General features: G+C 34.3%; 1 protein-coding gene across 1 annotated transcript in view; it reads right to left on the reverse strand.

The window, feature by feature from the left end:
- The window catches only part of SYCP1 (synaptonemal complex protein 1), a 94651-nt gene that overhangs the window by 19146 nt on the left and 48494 nt on the right, over window positions 1-27011 (reverse strand). Inside the window, exons 16-24 of the mRNA XM_069090277.1 lie at window positions 25460-25521; window positions 23305-23409; window positions 19233-19336; window positions 10225-10342; window positions 7678-7748; window positions 6382-6463; window positions 5556-5618; window positions 521-583; window positions 304-366 (exon numbers count right to left, since the gene is read on the reverse strand). Coding sequence (XP_068946378.1) covers window positions 304-366; window positions 521-583; window positions 5556-5618; window positions 6382-6463; window positions 7678-7748; window positions 10225-10342; window positions 19233-19336; window positions 23305-23409; window positions 25460-25521 — 731 coding nt within the window. The remainder of the gene's footprint in view (window positions 1-303; window positions 367-520; window positions 584-5555; window positions 5619-6381; window positions 6464-7677; window positions 7749-10224; window positions 10343-19232; window positions 19337-23304; window positions 23410-25459; window positions 25522-27011) is intronic.

The following is a 27011-nucleotide window of genomic DNA, read 5'->3' on the forward strand; positions in this document are numbered from 1 at the left end:
GATAGGTAGCAACAATATAAAATGTTGGTCAGATATGTGATTTCATTGATATAATGAACCCCTACTGTGGATATTCTTTTCACTGATGCAGAACAAAAATCCTCTGCAACCTAAAGTCTCATATAGTTGCCTGGAGTACTACTGAGAGAGTAAAGTGATTTGCCCATGGTGAAAAAGGTAGGACCTGAATCTAGGTTTCACTGACTCCAAGGCCAACAAAATTCTATACAGAATAACAAGTATAAAATTTTCATTATTTTACAAGATAAAAATTTTAAATTATAATATGAAAACTCCAAATACCTTTATCTCGTAGGTACTCAACTGTTTGTTCTCTGCCACGCTCTTCTTTTTTAAGACTTTATTCTGTAAAATGATTTTTAAAATAAACAAAGTTATACTTATTGCTATTATTGTTTTACACTGACCTAAGAATCGTGGCAAATACAATACTATTATTTCTAAAATTACTGTTGTAATAATATTTTAAATTTCTAAACTGCCCATAAATTGATCATACCTCTTGTTGTAGTTCTTCAAAGGATTTGTTTTTATTCTCCATTTGTTTTTTTAAATTATTAAACTAAAAACAAAAAGACATTTTATAGTTATTTTCTACCTCTATTGGGATTCAAGATAATTACTCTATTTTGGTTTTCCTGTACAATACTTTGTTTTGAAAGTATAACTTAAAGAATTCCATTAAATAACATGAAAAACATCAACGTTACAAATACAAGATTAGGGGATTGTGTAATCCAGAGTTCCTGTTCAGTCATTTTGGTTGTGTTCAATTCTTTGTAACCCCATTTTGGGCTTTCTTGGCAAAGAGTGGTTTGCCATTTCCTTTTCTAGCTCATTTTACAGATAAGGAAACTGAGGCAAACAAAATTAAGTGACTTGCCCAGAGTCACATAGCTAGTAAGGATGTGAGGTCATATTTGAACTCAGAAAGATGAGTTTTCATGACTCCAGACTTGGCCCTCTATCCACTGTGCCACCTAGCTACCCTATATACAAATATGTGTAGCATATGTACATATTACATTATGTATGCATATGCATGTATAGGTACATGCACAATAATTGCTAAGTACTAAGTATAACTGTTTTGCTGCTACAGTATATACAGTATGTGTTTTTCATTCACATCATTTGTCTAATAAGAATGTTTAGGCTGATATCTTTTGAATGACAGTTGAGTTTCTCTAAAGAGGCTTTGTAGTATTCTGAGTTTTCATGCAATGAGTACAACATTTCCTTCAAAGAGGATATCTGGAGAATGCCACCATCAATAGGGACTCCTGTTTGGATGTTATGTATAACATCATACTGGCAAACAACTTAGGCAAATTTTATACCTCACTTTTTGTTGATAATCAATTACTAAGTGAGGGGTGGAGCCAAGATGGTGGCATAGAAACAGGAAACTCTGTGAGCTCCCCCCATAACCACCTCAAATACCTATAAAATATGACTCTAAACAAATTTTAGAGCTACAGAACCCACAAAGTGACAGAGAGAAACAAATCTCCCACTGAAGGCAGCCTAGCAGGCAGACAGCCTGGAAGCCAAGCCCAGACCCTCTTGAGCCCTTGGCTTTAGCTCCAGGGTGGCCCCGACCAACAGCTGGAGAGATTTGGGGAGAGTAGATTACCAGCAACAGTGGCAGTTTCCAGAATTATCAACCCATAAATGCCAAAGAAAAAATGAGAGGTCAGTGTAGAACTCTGTTGGAACTGAGGGGGATGGAGGAGTGTGTCTAGCCCCTGACCCTGGAGCTAGAAGTGGTGGAGGTGTGGTGGCCCTGCAGCCGCCTCCACATGGCTGCTTCAGAGCTCCTGGCCTGCAGATCATGGGGGGCCAAGAGACCATTCAGAGGGTAATCACTCTTGCTTTAACCTCCCTGGATCTGGATCATGGCCTTTGGTGGTGGTCCTGAGGTGTGTGACCAGTAAGCCAGAGTTTGTGGAGGCTGCAAAGATGGCACCCTCTTAATAGCTCCAGCAGCTGCAAAAACCCCAGTGATTTGGGACAAAGTTGTCCCCTCTGGAAGGAGAGTTCTACTGTGGCAAAGAGCTCAAAAGTCAAGTAATTTAGTGGCAACATGAGCAGGCAAAGGAAGCAAAGTAAGTACAGCAATCCAACTTTAGATTCCTTTTTGGGGGACAAAAAGGATCAAAGCATGGAACAGGAGGAAGACAACAAAGTCAGAAGTCCTGCACCAAAAGCTTCCAAGAAAAATAAGAATTGGTTATAGGCCATGAAGGAGCTCAAGAAGGATTCTGAAAATCAAGTAAGAGAAGTGAAGGAAAAAATTGGGGAGAGAAATAAGAATGATGCGAGAAAATTATGAAAAGAGATTCAACCACCTGAATGAAGAAAATAATACCTTAAAAAATAGATTAACTCAAATGGCAAAAGAGGCCCAAAAAGCCAATGAGGGGAAGAATACCTTAAAAAGCTGAATTTGCCAGATGGAAAAAGAATTTCAAAAGCTCACTGAAGAGAATCATTCCTTCAGAATTAGATTAAAGCAAATGGAAGCTAATGACTTTATTAGAAATCAAGATGCTGTTAAACAGATCCAAATAAATGAAAGAATAGAAGGCAATGTGAAATATCTCATGGGAAAAACCACTGACCTGGAAAATAGATCCAGGAGAGATAATTTTAAAATTATTGGACTACCTGAAAGCCATGATCAAAAAAAAAAAGAACCTAGAAATCATCCTTCAAGAAATTCTCAAGGAAAATTTCCCTGATGTTTTAAACCCAGAGGGCAAAATAAAGGTTGAAAGAATCCACCAATCACCTCCTGAAAATGATCCCAAAAAGAAAATTCCTAGGAATATTATAGCCAGGTTCCAGAGTTTCCAGATCAAGGAGAGAATATTACAAGCAGTCAGGAAGAAACAATTTCTGTATTGTGGAAACACAATCGGATAGCAGCTTCTACATTAAGGGATCAAAGGGCTTGGAATATGATATTCTGGAGGGCAAAGGAGCTAGGATTAAAACCAAGAATCACCTATCCAGCAAAACTGAGTATCATGTTTCAGGGGGAAATATGGTGATTCAGTGGAATAGAGGACTTTCAAGCATTCTTGATGAAAAAACCAGAGTTGAATAGAAAATTTGACATTAAAATACAAGAAGCAAGAAAAACATGAGAAGGTAAACAGGGAAAAGAAATCATAAGGAACTTATCAAAGCTGAACTATTTAGATGCCTACATAGAAAAATGATAATTGTAACTTATGAAACTTTTTTCAGTGTGAGGATAGTTGAAAGGAATATAAATGTGTGTGTATGTATACATACATATATATCTATATAGGAGGGTATATGAGTATATGAATACATATATGAGTATGTGTATATATGTGTACAGGTATACATAGACAGAGGGCACAGGACCAATTGAATAGGAAGGGATGATATTTAAAAGGTGAAATTGAGAGGTGAGAGAGGAATATAATGAGAGGAGTTTGGAAGAGACAGAATGGGGTAAATTATCTCATATAGAAGAGTCAAGGGATAACTGTTACAATGGAAGGGAAGAACAGGAAGGCAAAAGGGAATAATAGATCAACCTTATTCTCATTGAATTCGGCTTAGGGAGGGAATGACATACTAAATTGGGTATCTTGCTCTATAGGAGAGTAGGGGGAAAGGGGATGAGAGGGGGATGATGGAGGGGAGGGCAGGTTGGGGGAAAGGGTAGTTAGAAATACACACTTTTGAAATGGGACAGGGTCAAAGTAGATAACAGAACAAGTGGAAGCAGGATAGGATGGAGGAAAATATAGTCAGTCTTTCACAATATATCCACTATGGAAATGTTTTGCATAACTATACATGCACAACCTATATTTAATTGCTTATTTTCCCAGTAAGGGTGGATGACAAGGGAGGAAGGGAAAGAATCTGGAATTCAAAGTTGTAAAATCAAATGTTTAAAAAAATTATTATTATTATTTACATGCTACTGGGAAATAAGATATACACACATGGGGATATGGAGATCCATCTTGCCCTGCTGGAAAGTTGGAGGGGGGATAGGTAAGGATATAGGAGAGAGATTGGGGGAGGGGGCATACAGTGGGATCGCTGTTTTGGGGTGGCGGGTAGGGGAAAGACGGATAAAATGTGTAACTCAAAATCTTGTGGAAATGAATGATGTAAACTAAAGATAAACAAAAAAAATCAATTATTAAGTGAACAAAGTTATCTCTATAGGGAAAGAATATTATATTTTAGATTTAAATGTTTGTGTAAGAGACAAGCTGTTTGAAGATAGATTTCAAGGCTGCATGTTGTTTTACCTAGGAAAAAAAATTTTAAATATATCAACAGAGTTGCTTATATTTTTTTAACTCAGCTTAATTTTGACTATGAATATACGAATTGCTATAGAAGATCACCTGCAAAAGCCTCTTCAACTCATGTTTTTACACAAAGGATACCTTCAAGGGTTACTAAGAACATTCACAGATTTTATAGAGATAAAAAAGTAGCATATGAGTTAATATTATTGATGTCTTGTCACCTTTTAAAAAAAACTTAAATCACATATGTGATACTTTCCATCATTTGGAATATTCCTCCCTTGAAAATTAATGAATTTTTAAATGTCTTTTAAAATTGATTACCTTAAAAATTGGGAAATTGTGGGGGTTTCTTATTTAGGCTTAATAGTAGAAGGCAATGTGCTAAGCACTGGGGATAAAAGTACAAGCATGATAGTCCCTGACCTCAAAGAGCTATCATTCAAGTAAGAGAAGATCATATATAAGGGGTACATAAAAGTAGAGAGGAGAAGAAGGTATTTGTACAGGGACATGGTGAGAAGACTGCAAGAAGTTTCAAGGAAGTTTGATTCCTCATAAGATATGGCAAAAGGTTTAACTATCAGAATAGAGAAAGCCAAGGGTGGAGTTCAAATTTCTCATAGGGTAGAGATCATCTAAGAGTAGCTCTACGACAAAGAGACTGAGTTTGACATTTCTATTCTTTTAATACCCAATTCTGTGACCTAGGGATTCTGACTAGGCTATAAGAGTTGTCCTGTGCCAGTCTTTTTTTCAATGTAATAATTTATAGAATCATATTATTATCTTACAGCTCAGTCTTTCAAGGAATAAAATCTGGGATGTATTTTCTCTTAACACAGAACACTCACGAGGAAGATAAAATACTCTAGGTCTTAGTTACTTCATTTCAGCAGAAACTATCTGGGACCATGGGGGACATAGGTTCTCTGTCTCTGCTTTGTCATTTAGTTCAGCCTGGGGGCAATGGTCAGAGTTGATGAACTGCCTTCTTTTGCCACAGAGCATTGTGTCCCTCCTGTCCTATACTGGCAAATTAAAAATATTATTTTTTGTCCCATGCAATACTGTAATGTTAAAATTAATTACCCTTCAAAATAGTACTTTTATTTTCAATTATCTTTCACAAATATTTAGTGGAATAATTAGAAATTCTTGGAAAGGTTTTAAACCTTAAAATGATAATAGACTTCTCTCCAAAACATGTATTTTTAATCATACCTTGTTTTCTAATATCTTTAGTTGCTTATCTTTTTTCAAAATTTCACTTTCAATGCTTCTGGCCTGAAAAAAAATGTTTAAGGTGTTATTTAAAATGTGAGCATGTACATTTTAGTAAAAGACTTTTTTTTCTTTGTAGCCTCTGCCTTCCAGTTTATATAATCTCAGGTCAATATTCAACTTATTTCATCAACTTTCCCATTTTATTTCTATATCCTTCTTTAAAAAAAGAAAGCCTTCCCTCAAGTGTTTTCATATTCCTTGAGTAACTATATGTACACAGAAGCCAAAACAATATGGATATTTAAGAAAGAAGGATCCTCAATAGAAAAGAGGGATTCAAAAAGATAAAAGAAATTCAAAACCTCAGCTAGAGAAGGTAAAATAGAAGAGACAAAAATGACCAATCTCACTTGGACCTGAAAAGAGACCTGCAGACCACCTTGTCTATGCAATCCTAAAGGGGAAAAATAATCACCACAGCAGAGAAACATGTGTACCAGGAATAACCTTTTGCTGTGTCCAGAGGAAAAATGTGACCTTCTAGAGGGTAAAGTTGTTTGATTCTCTTGGACAGTACAGGAGAAGTTTACTGTCAAAGAGTTCAGATTAAAGTCTTTTGTTAAGTTGAATAAAACCTGCCCTCTGTCTCATAACTTTTTAGTTTGAATGTTTGCAAGGGAGCTAAGAGTCCCCAAGACAAATACTGATGTTCTTAGTGGAAACTCTGCCTGGAGGCATAAGCCAAAGATATTATTATTGGAAAGAACCCTTAAAGTGAGCTCAGTCTGTCATGTCAAGGGCTAGTAGTACAAATATAACATACATTTTCTTCACTCTCGTTCAATTTACTTTCGACTTCTTCACTTTTTTGTTTTAACTGCTCTTTCACAGCATCCAGTTCATCTCTGTAGAAATGAAAAAAGAAGGTAAAATTGCAACTAGAATTTTTTTTTCCATTTTTCTATGTTAATAGGGCCTTTACTAGTTGGTTCTTGTTTGGTTTGGTTTTGCCTGAAAATCAAGCTTTATAGACAAACTTACTTACATTTTAAATAAGATTACATTAACTTTTTTCTTTCCCTAAACCTCCAATTGAAGTTTTCTCTAGAAAAAACATTTTTTAAAAAATGGTCCCTAACTAAAGAAATGAACATCATTTTCTCTTGTTATTTTCATTTGCAATCAATTATATTAAAAACATGACTATAAGTTCATGATATCATAGAAGTGAATTAGGATTAGTTACTAACTTTCAATAAAGTGTTGCCTCTTGAAAGTAAAGATAGTACTTTTGATGGAAAAATGTGCATTCAAAACTATCGTTTCAAAACAGCGATGAGTTGTAGTGGGCCTCTATTGTTCTCCAACTCTCTCAGTCTTCTTTATGGTCAAAATAATTAATTAGTCACTGATTTTCCTTGCTTCAATAGGTTTTTTGTTCTTATGGCCAACAGTTATTCACTGACAAGAATGCTAAATAGGTGAGTTGTTCTTTATTCAACAAAGGTAATTGCAAATATGGGGATTACACTTGCTCTTTGCATTTCCACTTAGAATAATTCAAATTAAGTTTCCTAGTTCTTTCATGCATGTCTAAATAATGTTTGGCTAAATAAGTAATTTTACATAAATATTTTTATGAACTAGAAATGTCCACATTTTAAATTATACAAAACATGAATATTCATTTGATTAGATGACAACACAATTGATGGCTACAAGTTTTGGGGTTGGTTTTTTTTTTTTGAGCAATCGGGGTTAAGTAACTTGCTCAAGGTTACATGGCCAGTTATTTCTGGGTGTGGTGCTAAGTAGCTGAGCCCAGATTTGATCCCCAGGTCATCCCAACACTGGAGGTGCTCTCACTCACTGAGCCACATGACTGCCCCTTGATGGCTACAAGTTTAATCCCAATATTAGCTAGTTAACCTTTGTATAGGTGGAGAAAGAGCTAACACCAATGAAAGAATGATTTTTTAAAGGGTTGAAGTATATCTCATATAAAATTAATATGAACTAACTGCAATATACTGACATAAAAGATATTAATTTGTTAGATTAAAAGGTAATAATAATATAATAGGTCCAAAATATTTAATTAGCCACGTGTTTTCCTTGCCTCAATATGTTTTTTGTTTCTTCTAGATTTTCAATTTGCTTCATCATCTTTTCTTCTTGCTTTTTGTTATCCTAAACAAATAAATAATTGATGTTATCCAAATTAATTAATTCACATATTTTAAATACAAAAGCTTTAAAAACTAACATTAAAATCATTCTTACTTGGTACAAAATGCACCAAACTCAGGGTTTATCAACCTCCCTTTTTTAACTTATCCTTGTTTCCTCCACAACCCTGCTAATTCCTCTACTGAAATCCTACCCATCGGTTAAAATCTTGTCCAACTTTCAAGACCCAGTTCAAATGCTAACCCACACCAATTTGTCCGGAAAGTAGAATAGTAAAGAAAGTAATACAAGACTGGAAAGGTTGGATAATGCCAAACTTTAAAGAATCCTTAATACCTGGGAATGGAATCTAAACTTTATTTTGTAGACCCACTCAAGATGTTGGGCAGAGGCATAGAATGATAATTATGATAATTAATGATAACTAATGATAAATCTTTGTATAAGAAAGATGACTGCCATAGTGGTACGAAGGATAGTTTGAAGGAGAAAGGAACTAGAATAGAAGCATGAAGACCTGTTGGGAAGCAATTACAATACTCCCAGTGGTTAGTAATGAGGGCTTAAACTAGAATCATTATAGTAGAAATAGTGAGATAGGTATTAATAAAAGAGATAATCTAGAAGTTAAATCAGCATGACTTGATAATTAAATATTAATTCAATAAGCATTTATCAATTGCTTGCTATATGCCAGACACTGTGCTTTGTACCAGGGATGTGTGTGTGTGTGTGTGTGTGTGTGTGTGTGTGGTCTACTTTGGAGTATCAAAAATAATCTCTGCCCTCAAGGAGCTTACTTCTTTTTGAGAAGAAACAACATGTACACAGGTAAGTAAATACAAAATAATATTTAAAATTATTTCCACAGGAGAAGGCAATAACAACTGAAGATAAATAGGAAAGGCAGGCCTCATGTAGGAGGTGGCTCCTGAGTTGAGATGTGAAGGAAGCTAGAGATTTTACAAGCAGAAGTGAGGAGAAAAAGCATTGTACTCATGATGGGCAGCTCATGCAATGGCACAGAAATAAGAGATAGAATGTCACACATTGCAAATATCAAATAGGCCAGTATGTCTAGATCTTACAGTATATGAAGGAAAGTAATGTCCAATAAGTATAAAAACATAGACTAACAGCCAGATTGTGAAAGACTTTAAATGCCCTTCAAATGCACTCTTTGTGGTAGCAATATGAGAGGTAAAGATGAGGGAAGAGTCAAAAATAACCTTAAAGTTATGAACAGGGGAAACAAGAATGAGTAGTGGTGCCTCAGAAAGATGTAGTGAAATTAGAAGAAGGAAAAGTTTTATGGGAAAAGAAAATCAGCTTGGTTTTTAGACATATTGAATGTTTTAGGGAGCTCCTGTAGATATTTAGAAATGTGAATTTGGTATATAAAACAGATCAGGACCAGAGTTACAGATTTAGGAACATTTGCACAGAAATGTAAGTTGAAAACAAGGGACTGAATGAGACTATCAAAGAAAAAAAGAGGACTAAAAACAAACCCTTGAGAAACACACATATCAATGAGTAGGAATAGGTTGAAGGGCCAGTGCCGAAGAAAGATGAACAGACAAACAGAAAGAGTATTGGGAGAGAGTTCATGACCAAAATTAAACTTACACTTTACATTCCTCCACATATTCCATGACCCAGTGATGCTAGTCTCTTTCTTATTCTATCTCCCAGCTCCTTGCATTTTCACTGGCTGTTCCCCAGGCTTAGAACACTCTTCTACCTTATCTTTGCCTCCTGGCTTGCCTGACTTCCTTCAAGTCCCAGCTAAAATCTGACCTTCTACAGGAAGCCTTTCTGATCACTCTTAAATTTAATGTTTTCTCTTTGCTGATTATTTCCAATTTACCTTATACATCACTTATTTGTATATAGCTGTTTGCATTATATTGTGAGCTCCTTAAGAAAAGGGATTGTCTTTTACTGTTTTTTTGTATCCCTAGTGTTTAGTGCCAGTCACATAGAAGGTGTTTAATAAATGTTGACTGATTGGCTTTTACAATTATATAAGAGACATAACAGGGCATAGAGAGAATAATCAACTTGGACTCGACAAGTACTAGGCTTAATTCTTGCCTCTAACACTTACTAGTTATGCAATTCTGGGTACCTCAGGAAACTCTCTTAAGACTTTTTATTAAATAATAGATGGGTTTAGATTTGTTTCAGGGTTTTTCATACAAATGAAACTATAGATCCTTGATGTATTGATGTAAGGTTAGATTTATGGTTTATCCATAGATTTCACCAAAAATTTTTTTGCCCATTACCACTGTCAGTCCATAAAGAAAAAAAGAATTTCAGAGTTAGGAAAGGCCTTAGTCTACTTAATCTACTAAATCTAATCTTAATCTAATACTAATACTTAATCTAATACTTAATACTAAATCTAATCTTAATCTACTAAAACTCTGTCTTTCAGATGAGAAAAAGTTATGTGTATTTATCAACTTACATTAATATCCTCTTGTAGTTTTTTGGATTCTAGGGCCGTAGTCATTCTTTCTTGTTCCATCTGTTTGTTTTCTAGTGAGAGCTTGTTGAAATTCACAACTAATTCAATACTTTTTAGCCTATTAAAACATAAAATGAATTAAATGTATTATGCACTTTTATTTTCCCACAATTTCATTCCCCTCTTCTTCACCCAATTAAAAAAATTTTAAAAAGCTTTCTCTCCGATGTAAATTTTTTACTCAGTAGCCTATTTTATATTTAAGTTTTTTCTCACTTACATGTATTAATGTTTTTTTTTATTTTGACTTCCAAATTCTCTCTTTCCCCTTGTCCCTTAACAAGGCAACTGATTTGATATTTATAAACTGTACATATTCAGTCATGCAAAATATTTTCATGATAGCCATGTCACAAAAGAAAACATAGACCAAAAAATAATAACAAAGGAAGTTTAAAATTATGTTTCAATCGCCATTCAGACCCCATCAGTTCTTTCCCTGGAGGTGGATGGCATTTTTCACCATAAGCCCTTCAGAATTATTTTGGATCATTGTATTGCTGAGAAGAACTAATTCATTCATAGTTGACCATCATACAATATTGCTGTTACTGTGTACAATGTTCTCATGATTCTGCTGATTTCACTTTGTATCAGTTCATGTCTTCTTAGGTTCTTCTGAAAGCATCTTCATCATCATTTCTTATAGCACAATAGTATTCTATCACAATCATATACCACAATTTGTTCAGCTGTTCCCCAGTTGATGAATATCTCAATTTCCAATTCTTTGCCACTATAAAAAGAGCTGCTATAAATATTTTTGTTCATATAGGTCCTTTTCTGTTTTCTTCAATCTTTGTGGTACAGTAGTACCACAAATTAGTAGGGCATCCCTGGGTCAAAGAGTGTGCACAGTTTTATAGTCCTTTGGGCATAGTTTTAAATTATTCTCCAGAACAGCTGGATAAGTTCCTAACTCCACCAACAGTACATTAGTGTCCCTATTTTTCCATATACCCCCCAACATTTGTCATTTTCCTTTTCTGACATAGTCAATTTGTGAGGTGGTACCTTAGCCTTGATTTAATTTCCAATAGTGACTTGGAGCATTTTTTTTAATATGACTATAGCTAGTTTTGATTTCTTCTTCTGAAAACTGCCTGTTCATATCCTTTGACCATTTACCAATTGGAGAATGACTTATTCTTATAAATTTGACCCAGTTTTCTATATATTTGAGAAGCCTTATTAGAGAAACACTGCAAAAAAATTTCCCCAGTTGCCTGTTTTTCCTTCTAATCTTGTCTGTTGATTCTGTTTGTGCAAAAACTTTTTCATTTCATAAAATCAAAATTATCCATTTTACATGCTGTAATGCTCTGTTTCTTATATACAATCATATCATCTACAAAGAGTGATAGTTCTGTTTTCTCATTGCCTATTCCAATTCCTATAATTTCTTTTTCTTGTCTTATTGCTATAACGAGCATTTCTAGAACAATATTGAATAGTGGTGATAACGGGCATCCTTCCTTCACCCTCAATCTTACTAGAAATAAATTTTTAACAGTCCTGAACTTATAAGGGCTTGAAAAGAGAGATAGTAGTTAGGAGCTATTTTTAATTAAAACTGCTTCAAATTTTTTTCACTCTCTTCAAGCCACTAAACTTTATCTACTGTCCCTCATTTTTAGTAGACAACCTTACCTGCTACTTAATAGAAAAAGTAGAACCCATGCAAAGATATGAGGTCCTTCAACTCCTCCTACAACTTTCTAATTCTATGTCCTCATGTTCAATAATCATAAATATTTATCTAACACTAAGATTTTTCAGAATGATTTACATAATGATATTATTTAAGCTTTACAAAAACTTTGTGAAGTAGGTACTATAGGTATTATTATCCCCAATTACAGAAATGGAAACAGGTTCAGAGATGTTAAGTAACTTGCCCATCATCACACAGCTAGCAAGTGTTAGAAGGATTTGAACCTACACCTATTTGACTTTAATTTTAGTATTCTATCTGCTACACTATGCAGCACTTTTTTCTTGCCAGGGATAACCACTCCAAATGCACCCATGCTCCGATGCCATCCCACATCTTCTTTTCCCTTGTTCTATCAGTTATCCTCTCTCTCATGTATCCTCAATTTTTCACTCTACTGGCTTCTGTCCTTTGACCTTATACGTATGTTCAGGTCTCCCCATCCTAAAAGAAAAGAAGCCCCTTTCCTTGACCCTATGAACTCCCCAGTTTATCATATCTGTCTCATCTTTTTCATCATTAAGCATCTAAAAAGAAAAGTTTACATTTAGTACAAGTTTTATACAACTCTGAAAACTAGGTATTTCTGGCTCAATGTGGCTATTTGGGGGTAATCAGTTATGTACGTCATAGTCTAATCCTCAATCTAGTATGTTCCATTTTGTCAGACCATAAAAAGACATACATCTAATAACAAAATAATCAAATTGAGATGTAAAAAAAATGAAAACAAGAAAGTAATAAAGTCATTCTCTGACTCCATACACAAATGAGTGCAATCTCCTACATTATTCCAAAGAAAGGAGATTGAAACTTCCTGTGGAAAATTTATGAGAGGATAGGGAAACTCGAATAGATTCAGTTGGGCCCCTCATGTCCTCTGAACACACTATCAGACAGCATTTATATTTGTTAATTTCTCAAGAATTAAGAAGTAAGCACTGAATCGAGAGAAGTAGCTTGGTTTAGCTCAGGGGTCATAAGGATTTGCCTTCATGCTTTTCCATGCCTACTCATTCCCATAGCTCTGTCTCTCTGTCTCTCTCTTGTATTTCTTTTCTCCTCTTTCCAAGTCTCCCAGCCATGGTACAGTGGGGAAAACAACCCAAAACAAAACAAAATATTGAACTTGGAGTCACAGGATCTGAATTTGAATACCAGCTCAGCTACCTGTCTGAATCTGGTCATTTAACTTCTTTGAGCCAAATTTCTCTATCTATAAAAAAATAATAGTTAACATTTATAGAGTGTTTATTATTGCCAAGCAATGTGCTAAGCACTTTACAATTATTAGTTTATTTGATCCTCACACAACCCTGGGATATAGGGGTTATTATTATCCCATTTTACAGATAAGGAAACTTAAGATGCGGAGAGTTGAAATGATTTGCTCAAGGTAAAACAGCTAATAAGCATCTGAGGCCTGATTTTAATTCAGGATTCCATGACTTGGAGTTTAATACTTCAGCTAGGTAGTGCAGTGAATAGAGTGCTGGGCCTGTAGTTAGGAAGACCTGAGTTCAAATCCAGTCTCATACACTTACTAGCTATTTGACCCTGGGCAAGTCACTTAACTTCTATCTGCCTCAGTTAATTGCCCCTGAACAAATTTTGAACAAAGGGGCTCTGTAATACTTTAATACTAGTGCTTAAATATTCAAACAAGCAAAGGTTATTATTTTTTTTAAACTTGCTTGGCTTATGAGGAAACATACTTGTAAATAAATCGTACAACTGTACCTTATTTTTTAATATTATGCTTTATTTTTCCCCAATTACATGTTAAAACAACTTCTAACATTTTCTTTAAGTTTTGAGTCCCATGTTCTATCCCTCCCTTCCTCATGGCCTCCCCAACTCCCTGAGATGGTAAGCAATCAAATACAGGTTATACGTGTGCAATCATGTAAAACATTTCTGTATTAGTCATTTTGTACAAGAAGACTCAAATAAAATTTTAAAAGGAATGAAAATAAGTGAAAACAGTATTCTGATAATATCAGTTCTTTCTCTGGAGGTGAATAGTATGCTTCATCATTAGTCCTTCAGGATTGTCTTGGATCATTGTACTGCTGGGAATAGCTAAGTCATTCACAGTTCTTTGTATAATATTGCTGTAACTCTGTACAATATTCTCCTGGTTCTGCTTACTTCATTTTGCATCAGTTCATGTAAGTCTTTCCAGGTTTTTCTGAAATTATCCTGTTTATCATTTCTTGTAGCACAATAATATTCCATCACAATCATATACTATAGCTTGTTTAGTCATTCTCCAATTGATGGGCATCCCTTTGATATGTAATTCTTAGTAACCACAAAAAGAGTTGTTACAAATACAATTGTACCTTAAAACAAAAGAGAACAATGCTAATTTTTCTTTTGTGGATGCTTGCAAACAAGAGTATCCAAGACCAAGACTCCCAGATTAAAAAAAAATTTTCAATGGAATCTTGCAAATGCAAAAGGACCACAGACTATTCCAGTTGAATCTCTGCAATGCAGCACTCATTCTAGGGGGTTATTTCTCCACTTGCATTGGTGGGTCAGGTCACCACATGCAGATAACTGTTTTCCTTCAGTGTTCTAGGGACATCCTATAGGGGCTAGAGTTTTTAGTACTGATATTTGTGAGCCTTCATAAGTATGACTACCATTAACAGTCATTCAGTAGACATTTATTAAGTACTTACTATGTATGTGGCAAGCACTGGGAATACAAAAAAAAAAAAACACCAAAGAGAAACAGTTTTTTGCTGTTTCAAGAATCATATATTCTAATGGAGGAAAGTCAATTCATTCAATTATCTTTTGGAAAGAGTATTGACTGAAAAAGTATAGAATGAATAGGAGTTTTTTAAAACTACCCCCCTCAAAAAAAGACACACTCTGCCATGGTTAGAGTGGGCTCAGATTTAGAATGCAATCATAATGAGGCACACATGAAGAGAATATATTACCAAAGAATAAATTCACAACTCCTGGTTACTGGAAGTTCTTTTTTCCCTTGGTGGAGTCTCATGCTTAGTTACAATGCTCTGCTGGACTCCAAGGATTGGTGCCTTTCTAAAGTACATAGCCAAGATTCTTCTTTCTACCAAGAGAGCTTTTACTCCCTGAAGCTATTACTGTCCTTGAGTGACTGTCTATCCACATCTGACAACAGGCACTTCCTTTGTTATCAGTCATGGTTATGGCTCTGTTAACCACTGTTATCTCCTCCAGTAACTCTTGGGATCTCATGTCTCTGATGCATCTCCCAAGCTGATATAGTCATTCTCTCCTCCTCCTCAAACAATTTCCTCTCAAGATCTTGACTAGAGTTCTTTCCCTACAAGACTGGCATGCAGCTGGAATATTTGCAATTCCTAATTGGCTTACTGTTTTATACACAGGCCTAGAGGTATGTATTAGATTCTTTTAGCAGATCAAAAAAATTTCTTATGTGACTTTATCAAAGTACTTTATTCCTCTAAAATTTATTAAGAACTTTTCTGCAATCTAATTTACACTTTATTTTTTTTTCAATTGAGTTGTCTGGGTTTTCTATAACTAAATTAATTGGTTTGGGAGTACACTGTTAAACTATTCTAATCTTGCATTCAAGGTCTTCTACAATCTAGTTCCATACTATCTGCCCAACTTTTTATTTCACACTATTCCCTTTTCTTAAAATTTTATTTTTAACTTATATACTAAAACAAACATTTCCATAACATAGTATAATAAAAAGATGATTGTACATGAAACTGTAAATCTATTATGCACAACTTGCTATTTCTTTTAAATATTTAATAAAGTCATGTAAATATATTTTTTCCTTTTTTCTTCCCTTCTCCTACCCCTACCCTAGAGATGGTAGCCATTATGTGTGTGTGAAATTATTACATATATATATATATATATATATATATATTTCTATTTGTCAGTTCTTCTCTGGATGTAGATATGCTCTTTCTTCATATGTCCTTTATAATTAATTTGGGTATTTATAAGAGTCAAAATGACTTATTTGCTCAGTCATTCTTAAAATGGTATTATTATTACTGTATACAAATGTTGGTTCTTCTCATTTTGCTCTTCATTATTTTGTGCAAGTCTTTCCATGTTTTTCTAAAATGATTGAGTTCATCATTTTTTACAGCACCATAGTATTCCATCACAATAATATACCACAAATTGTTCAGCCATTCCCCAACTGACAGGTGTCCCTGTAATTTCCAGTTCTTTCCCACCAAAGACAGCTCCTATAAACGTTCCAGAACATATAGGTTCTTTTCCTTTTTCCCTAATCATCTTTGGAAACAGATCTAGTAGTGGTATTTCTGAGTCCAAGGGTGTAGGGAGTCAAATAATAACTCTTTGGGCATAATTTCAGATTGCCTTCCAAAATGACTGACTCAATTCACAATTCCACCAACAATGAATTAGTGTCCCAATTTTTTCACATCTCTTCCAATATTTATCGCTTTCCCCTTTAATCATTTTAGCCTATTTGATAGTGCTTTACCATGAATAACGTGAGCAAGACCCAAGTAATAGTTTTAGAATGGACCTTTTATTAGAAGCCATGTTGGCTGATCAGGCCACATGGCAGGCTGAGCAGGTACCACCCCATGTCCCAGGTACAGCAAACCCAAGTACAGCAGCAGCAACAGCAACAACAACAGCCCTGATCTCAGGTAAAATCTCAGCTTATAAAGGGAGCCCATGAGGCCAACAGGTATTGCGTAAGCAGAAACTTGCAGGGGCCAAAACAGTGATTGGTCAGCACACACCTTGAAATTCCCGTGCCTGACCCAGAAGCCTGCAGGTGAACTGACTGGAAAAGGGTGGAGACCCATTGGGGGAGGGCAGAGCTGACCCAGCAGTCTGCTCACTTCCTTGAGGTAGGGAGATGGAGAAAACCAGGCACAACATTAGGTGTAAAATGATATATCAAGGTTGGTTTAATTTGCATTTCTCTAATCAATAATGATTTAGAGCATTTTTCACATGACAATAAATTGTTTGATTTCTTCATTGGAAAACTGCCTGTTCATATTCTGTGATCATTTATCAGGTGATGAATGATTCATATTCTTACAGATTTGACAAAGTTTTTCATATATTTGAGACATGAGACTTTTATCTGAGAAACTATAAGATTTTTTCCCCAATTTTCTGCTTTCCTTCTGATCTTGGTTACATTTATTTGTACGAAAACTTTTTAAATGTAATGTAATAGAAATTATCCATTTTACATCTACCTTTGCTTTCTGTCTCTTGTTTATTCATAAATTTCTCACCTATTCTTAAGTCTAATAAGTAATATGTTCCATGTTCTTCTCATTTTCTTGTTATCTCTCACTATATCTAAATCATGTATTCATTTTTACCTTATCTTGGTAAATGCTGTAAGATATGGGTCTATACCCAGTTTTTGCCATACTGCTTTTCAGTTTTCCCAATAATTTATTTTTATGAAATAATGAATTCTTATCCTACAATCTTAAGTCTTTATACTTGTCAAATACAAGTTCATTGCATTCATATTCAATGTTATAATTACTACTTGTAAATTTCCCTCTTATTTTTACTATTTCCACCTCAGTCTTTCTTTTTACCCTATCTCTTACCCTATACCTTCTCTTCTCTCCTTGCCCTCCAATTCCTTATTTTACCCACCTCTCTAAGAGTCTCTCCCTTATATTCTCCCCCATCCCATTAATCTTAATCCATATACCATTTCTAAAAGTCCCTATCCCCCACTATTCTCATCTCTCTACAATTTCAGAGGACTTCTATACCTCTTTGGATGTACACATTGTTCCCTCTTCAACAGAGATGAGAGTAAGATTCCAACATTACCAGCTTTCTACCCACTCCTGCTTCTTCCATATTAGCTCCTCCTTTCATGCCCATTTTATGAAATAATTGCTCCTTTTTACTTTTTTCTACCTAATTTTGATTTTTAGAATCACCTCATCATATAAAACTCACCCCAACCGTTCTTTAACATTACTCTCTTTCAAACATTTTCTATTATAAGCAAACTGGATTACTCACAATTCTCATCCTTTTCTACCGTGTTTCCCCGATAATAAGACACTGTCTTATTAATTTTTTTGGACAGAAAAACACCAGAGGGCTTATTTTCAGGGGAGGGCTTATTTTAGAGGAATCTTACACAGTAAGGGGAGGGCTTATTTTCGGGATAGGTCTTATTATCGGAGAAACACGGTACTTCTGTGCCTTTGATCATACTATCCTCCAAAGGTCTAGAATGTATTCTTTCCCCCTTCTCAGCTTCAACAATCATATGCTAAAATTCTTCCCTTCCTTTAAGTCAAATGCCACCTCCTACATGAAACTCTCCCGTATTACTCTGGCTGGAAGTGCTGTCTTCTCCCTCAGACTGTACTTTTACATGGACCTCTACTTTGCTATTATTTTCTCATTTGTATTACAGATATTTGTATGCATATATTCACTACTAGATTGTAAACTTTATAGAACAAAAGTCTACATTAGATTTCTTTGGATTCCTATCACTTAGCACAGTGTCCTATACATATTAAGTACTTAAAATGTAGATCTTTTTCTAAATGGAATTGAATTAAACTGAATTAAAAACCTTTTTGTTTAAAAGTAAACAGAAAAATTATTAATTGCCATTGACATCTCTTCAGTTGCTCTTATATCAAGGTTGTGAAACTCCACCTAAAAGTCTATTAGTGTTAGGAGAAGCATCTGGTTTACATGTGGTAGGTTAGATATGAATTTAAGGGCACCTATCTCCCATACTTGTAGGAAGTATCTTTAAAGAACACTGCCCCTATAACAAAAGGCAACAGTTGTGGGTGACTGGGTTACTCCACTATTTAAGAAGAAAAATATATATGTAGCTCAGTATTCATCTAATTATATATTCATGTAAGTTTAACAAGGTTACAGTTTATGAGAGATATCAGAGAAAAGTGAAAACATGGCCTTTAATTCAGGAAGACCTTCACTCAAGGCATGTCTCTGACCCATGTTGGCTAAGCGACCCTAGGTAAGTCACTTAGCCTTTCAGTGCCTCAAACAATTATCTAAGATGCTGACTTATAAGGCAGAGGTACTCATCAGAATTTCATAGAGTTTCTTCACCCCAAATTCCTAATGAACAAAATCACTGGTCCAATCCCTCCAAAACAGTTTAAAACAAAACTTTGGGAGAGAATACATGTGGTTTACAAATAAATGAAAAACATACCTCTCCTGTTCAAGCTCAGTCTTATGTTCTTCAACCTGTTGTAAGTATTTTTGTTCATTTGCAGCAGCTTCCTTAAATTTTGCTTCCAAATCATTTATTTCTTTCTGAAAAAGAAAAAGTATACAAAGCATATGGGATGTGGTTTAACATTTTTTGATTATTCAAAAATTATCACAAAAGTAATAATACAATACAACCTCATCTGATTAGCATTAATGTTACTTCAGTTCTTCAAATATGTGTGATGTCTTCAGAGTAGGTATTCCCTCCACTGATGCACATCACAATCCCAGTAGGACTCAGCAGATGGTCAGTAAGAGTTGTGACAAAAAACATCAAATCAACTTCTAACCAGTCTGATAATGAACTTCTCTAAAAATTATCTGGGCTCTATTTGAGGAAATGTCCATGATAGCCATGCTCATTTCTCTCCTGACTCTCTGGACTTTTACTCTTCCTCTTCCCACACCTTCACCCCATATTTTCATTTTCCTTTACATGCTGTCTTTCTCTCTAAATTCCTTGAGGTTAGGGATTGTCTTTCTTTGTGCTTACTTTTGTATTACCAGCACTTAACACAGTATCTGGCATACAATAAGAATTTAATAAATGCTTTATCTACCCATTTAGATTGGTTTTCAGACCACCAACATACAATTCATCATTAGGTTATGCTCAAACATCCTCCAGCTTTGTATCATCTCCCAGAGTTTGTGCTATGCTAGCACAAATATACAGAAACACTGGTTTATCTCCATCCTAGGAAGTAGTACCAGAATACATTGTGGATACTGCACAGTTGTTATGTAAGATTTTATACTACTTTAAAATTCATGTAGATAAAACATTGGAATTTTTTTCCGTTTTGGAGGGCAATTGGGGTTAAGTCACTTGCCCAAGGTCACATGGCTAGTTTGTGTGTTAAGTGTCTGAGGTCGGATTTGAACTCAGGACCTCCTGACTCCAGGGCCGGTGCTCTATTCACTGTACCACTTACCTGCCCCTAACATTGAAACTTTTAAATAACAAACTTTAAAGACTATATTTGTGCAATGGTACATTCACTGTACTGAGATGTTTCCAATGAGAGTGTGCCACCCGTACAAATAACAAACTCACTCATGCTTTCTCATCCTCTTCAAATCTCTTACCAAAATCTTCCATATAAGATCCTTTCAACATAGTGGTGACTTTTAGCTTTTTAAAAAAATATGTCAGAGGTACTAATGGAATATTCACACTATCCAGCATTTTCTTTATATAATTGAATCACTTCATTTTCCAGACATATCTCTTCATTAATGTTTTTATATTACTTCTTGCATACAAACCATCCTTATTAATGTACTAAAAATCTACTCACACCTATCATAAGTCTTTCCAACATTGTGACTAATTTATAATCTATATTCATCAAAAACTAAAGTATCCCATCACAGTCACAGTCATATAGCATCACTCAAAGAATATTGTGAGAGATGACTCACAGTGAAGTTTCCTCATTTCTTTTAGTTACTCTGTTACATTTTAGTTACTCTTTTAGTAACTCCCTGTTACATTCCTATCTCTTTTCCATACTTTGTAAACCAGTTCAGTCTCCCAAGTAAATCATTATTTCCCAGAAATGAGGTAATTTGAAAGAAAACCATATTAGTCCACTTCTGATTGGATACTTCTAATTTTTTTAAAGCAATCGGGGTTAAGTAACTTGCTCAAGGTTACATGGCCAGTTATTTTGTGTGGGTGTTAAGTATCTGAGGCCAGAGCCGATCCCAGGTCTTGCCGGCTTACTCATTGCGCCTCCTGGCCACCCCTGGGTACTTCCAAATTTGGTGAAAGGAAATACATAATGAAAGATTGAGACTGCTTTGCACCAATTAGAAAGATTGTGAGCTTGCCTCACCAGCCAATGGTGAGGTAGGACAGGTCTTAGAAGTGGAGTTAGGATCAGGAGTAGACATGCTTCCACATGTTACGCTCCCTGGCAAACTCCATTTGGGCAGTGCCCTTTCTCATGAGAAAGAATAAAGACCTTTTCTGATCTCAGATTCAAACTCCGAACTTTTTCATTTCACACAATGTCAATATTAAAGAGATTAACTTTTATGAAAATCAATAGTTTGGTAATATTAGACAGTGCTTTCATGGCCTCAAATTCAATCTAGTCGTTTCTTTTTGCTATTCAATTCTGAGCCTGTTTCACTGTTCATGAGTAGTCTGTTTAAGATACATAATATTGATGGACTAACTCAGTCAACTGACTATCCAGCTCTTTGTTATACTCTAGGTAATAAGCACTTTTCAACTAGTTCAATTATACTCTGTGGATTAAGAGGCTAATGTCTTTTGTATTTCTATAGATTTCACTGAAGGAAGTTTTGTAGTATTCCAGGACTAACCACAGCAAGAAGAATTTCATCTGAGGAAGAAAACATTTGAAGAATTTTATCATCAAAAATGGAATCCTACTTTGGGTAGGTGGCTTTTTTTTGGGGGGTGGGGGACCTCAGCGCAGAAAATTTTCCTAGAGAAGGCCTCATTTAAACATATTAAGTCTTCCTCTTTCACACTTTTGATACCAATACTTAGCAGATTATTGTATAAAATCACTTCCAAAATCATGTTGTAATGCCTTGTATATTTTAACATATACATGGGATGAAGCTTACATGAAGAGAAATTTCAAATTGTTATTTTGTTCTACATGTCAATGATTCCTTTAAGAGCAATAAAAAGATACAATGGGGGCAGCTAGGTGGTATAGTGACCAGAACACCAGCCCTGGAGTCAGGAGAACCTGAGTTCAAATCTGACCTCAGACACTTGACATACTTGCTAGCTGTGTGACTTTGGGCAAGTCACTTAACCCCAATTGCCCTCCAGAAAGCAAAAAAAAAAAAAAAAAGATACAATGGAATTTTATATTCTCTATGACTTTCAGTCAGTTATGTGACTACAAATATGTAGAAAATCATCTTCAAAGGGCCTTCTTATTTCCTGCTAATATTTTCATCAATGTAATCCTCAATGTATACAACATTTTCATCATGATTTTCATAAAGAAGTAGGTACATGGATCAGCAGTTGCTGATGTCTTCTCAGTCACTTTTTTTTAAAGTAAAAATACCACCTGTAAGCTTTCCTGTTCCTTTAGAATTTTCTCTTGCTATCCCTAAGTACTTTTAAAGTTGTCTTGTCTCTAATATAGATTTGTTTAAATATATATATATATACACATGTATACACATACACACACATATATAATCAGGAACAATTCTCTCATTCTAATTTCATTTTTTTTAATGGCATTGTCACTTCTAAATAAAGTACATCAAGTGTTGAGGTATAAATTTCCAAATGTGGTGGCTCCAATAGAATTACTCATCCCATCCCCAACAGATCACTACAAAAATGCCTGTTTCATTATGCTTTTGAATTTGTCCTCTTTCTACTTTCATCCACAAATGTTCTTGGGATGATTAGGGCTAACTGAGTCTCATGATAATACAACTGACTAAATGATAAAGAACATATAAGATTTAATTATACTTATTGTTGATGTAGTAGTCAAATTAAAAAATTGACTTGGTACAGTGAAATATTGCTTTAAAGATTCTCTGCAAACAAAATGTCTTTCATGCATATATTAAAATCATTCAAGATTTATTAAAGTGTAAAAATAAGAGAAAACAATTCAGTAACTGTTTGATTACTGATTTCAAGTTAATATTTCTTTCAGTAATACTATATGACCATGAATCATAGCACACCACAGTCTCTAAAGAATTAATGTAATAGGTCACCCAAATGACAACAAAAAGGAACACTGAGCACAAGCAGGCTGTAACATATTACTAATTAGATTCGCCCAGGAAAAGTGATACAAATGATGTCATTAGAGACTGTATAACTAGAAAAATAGGTGGAATAGTTACATAGCAAAAAGGATAAGGAATAGTTACATAGCAAAAGAGATAACTAATAGACAATTTTAAATGTCTATAAACTTTAATGTAACTGTAAGATACATCCACAGTAACAAAAATATCTGAAACAAAATAGTTACACGAACCTCTTTGATTTGAAGAATCCCATGTAGTTCTATTTCTGTTGCCTGCAGTTTTTCAATAATCATCTCTAAATGTTTCTTTTCATTTAAAAGTCTTTGATTTACCTCCTAATTAAGAATATGAAGGAATCATGAATTCCAAAGTACAAATATTCAAAATCATGAAATCTACAAATAAAAGTTGTGAACAGAGCCATAATTTCAATAACATTTTCCTCTTTGGTTGGAACTACAAAATATATCTTTATTCAATAAATGAAGAAATAAATATGAAAGAACTGTGAAATAATTAAAGGGACATTGGAGAGGGAGTTAAGGGAACCTAGGTTCTAGTTGTAGCTATGTTACTAAATAGTTTTATGGATATAAGCAAATCACTAAGTCCTTTTCAGAACTTAATTTTCTTCCATGTAAAATGAGTGGTTGGACAAAATTATATTTTAAGATTCTTTCTAAAGAATCATAAACATATCATAAATCATAAAATTGTATTTTAAGATTCTTTCTAAAGAATCATAAATATTATATCATAAATCATAAAATTTGATTCCTGAGATTAATTCTAATTTCCTTTATAGTCCTACAGATCTGATTCTATGAAAATTCGTCAATTGTTAAGGCAAATAAAATGAAAATCAGTTTGAAAATATTACAGTTTCATCTGCTACAAGGTCATAAGTGGAAGGGGAAATCACATAATACATGGAATCTCATTTGAACAAAAACATTATAATTTCTGATTCTATAAAACAAAAGGTTCATGTTCATGATCACAATAGGTAGATTTTGATGAATCGAGTTCAGAAAAAAATTATTTACAAGTGATACCTTTATTAATTTTTGTCCACATAGGAATCAATCTCTATAATAAAAATGTTACTTTGGTATTTACCATTTGTATATATACATATAGTATATATATGTATATGTATATATGATGACATATAAGCCATCCTTAAAATTTAACAAGTTTCACAAAAGGGTGTGGCTGTGGGTTTCACTGAGGACACTGGTAAACAGGGGAATGAAGATCTGATAGTTCTCAAGGTAAAGATAAAAACCAAATAAAAATAGGCTAGGTCTTAGGTCAGGTTTTTCTATCAGGCATATTAAAAAATCAATTATCTGAACCTACAAGTAATATCAACTTCTGTGTATCATAAAAATTAAAACCACAACCAAGTAAGTATGTCTTTAAAAGTTCATTAAAATGGGACTGTACATGCAAACTAAACTATATGCAAAATATAAACTACTTTCCTTAGTAAATACTCATGTAAAAGAATGAACACAACCTTCAAAGGCATCTTATTTACAACCACAAAATGTCACATTCAAATTAATACAAAATAATAGTTTTAGAACTGGAAGAAGCTTTAGGGGGCATCTACTATTCATGTTATAGATCAAGAAATTGAGACCAAATAATATTAGATTTAAATTTAAATTTAGGTATTCTGAATCCATAGCCAGCATTCTTTCCATTGTACCATGGTAAAATTGCTGATATGACACACATGACAATAATATGGGCAATATATAATTTCCTTCTTTTAAGGAGGACACAGAATTCTAAACAAATTGTGGTGTATAAATATAATGAAATATTATTACATCCATTAAGAACTGATTAATTAAAATAATACAGGGAAACACAAGAAGACTTATTATATAAACTGATACAAAGTGAAATAAATGAAAGCAGGAAAACAACACACACAATTATTACCATGCAAATGGAAAGAACAACAACAACAAAGATCCCAAAACCGAACATTGTATAATTGTAACCATCAAGTTTGGTCCCAAAGAAAAGAGGAGAAAATGCACCCTCCTTTCTTTGCATAAAGGGGAAATATGGGTGTGGAACATTAAATATACTGTCAGATTTGACTTGTGTATTTATTCGTTTTCTTGAAATGCTTTTTCCCCTCTCTTTTTCTTTGCTATAAGACATGTTTATAGGGAAGAGAGATAGAATGGACACCTTTGAAAAGCAAAGTTATACTTTAATAAAAAGTATGTTTTTGAAAGGGCGGGAACTAAAATAATTATTGTTAAAATTTTGGAAGTCATAATAACACACTGAACAAAAGCAGCCTGCTAACAGTTGCCATACTATACTAAATTACTTAGAAGGACAGTCATATATACTTACCAAGTTTCTTTTTAATTCTTCAAGTTGCATGTCTTTGTCCTTTTTACATAGTATCATGTCTTCTAAAATAAAAACATAAAAATATTAAAAGACTAAATGTATTACTGGGAATAAAGGATAAAGAATGATGTGTGAAATGACTGAATAGGAAATAAAAGGGTAACATAAAGAGAAAATCGATCAACATATACTTATTCAGCACATAACATGTGTCAGCTACTGTGCTAGGCACTGGAGATACCATAAATTAAGGGAAAATGGCCCCTGTCCTCAAAGAGTTGATATACTATTGGGGGAAAACAATAAATAAATAGAAAATGAACCCAAGGAAATTTTTTTTATAGGGAAGGCACTAGAGGCTTGGTTGACTAGGAAAGACCATGTAGAAAGTAGCACTTCAATTGGATTTTAAAGGAAACTAGGTGTTCTAAAAGGTGGAGATGAAGAGGAATGAATTCCAGGAATAAAGGGTTGCCTGGTCAAAGGCACAGGGATGAGAGATATAATGTGTGTGAGGAATGACATAAAGGTTAGTTTTGGCAAGAAATAAGAAAAAACATTCTTGAAAAGGAAGCACTAGGCAGAAAGATTAAGGACACTGAAAAAACTGAAAACTGGATAATGTAGTATGGACAAATACATGATCTTATAGGATACTGATATATTTAAAATAGATCAATTATAAGGTTATCCATCATACACTGTTTCATACACGTGCCTTAATTTCAACTTATCACAATTTCTGTATCTTATTATACCTGTATCTAGTCTAATCCTTCCCTATACTCTCAAAGGAAGCTGGGTTATGTTCTCTAAAACTAATCTTACACTTATTATCATGATCCCATTCCTTCCTGTGTCTTTAAGAACTCTACTCCAATAATACCATCCCTCTTCCACAACTTTCCTACAACACTATCAATTCCACAAATTCAATAAAATTAGCATTATCAAGCATTGCAAGTCTCCTTTATCTTACAAATATTTGACCCTAATACTCCTTCTACCTATTATACAATTTCTGTCCTTCCTTTTGTTACTACACTCTTTGACCATGTGGCATTTTATAATCCAGTGCCTTTGCTTCTTCTCCATTCACTCTATTCTTAATCCTCTAAAAAAATGCCTTTCTTCCACCATTATGCTAATGAAACAAATAACTAAATATCACTAATGACCTTTTCCTCTTTTTTGTTGGTTTTCAATCATTTCCAGCTCTGTGAAACCATTTGGGGTTTTCTTGGCAAAGATACTACTGGAATGGTTTGCCATTTCCTTCTCCAGCTCATTTTGCAGATGGGGAAACTGAGGCAGAGTTAAGTGACTTCACCAGGTTAACACAGCTAACAAGTGTCTGAGGCTGGATTTGAACTCAGGTCTTCCTGACTCAAAGTCAGGTGTTCTATCCACTGTGCCACCTAGCTGACCTTTTTCTAGTCAAAGACAATTCTTTTCTTTAATCATTACTTTGAAAATTATGGCCACACACTATTTTTTGATATCTTTTCCTCCCTTTGATTTCCATCTCTTTTACTGATATATCTTCCTCCTC

Source organism: Petaurus breviceps, unplaced genomic scaffold, assembly GCF_028583685.1.
Source record: "Petaurus breviceps papuanus isolate PSGF00001 unplaced genomic scaffold, PetGlider_PUasm1.0 186, whole genome shotgun sequence".
NCBI classification, from domain to species: domain Eukaryota; kingdom Metazoa; phylum Chordata; class Mammalia; order Diprotodontia; family Petauridae; genus Petaurus; species Petaurus breviceps.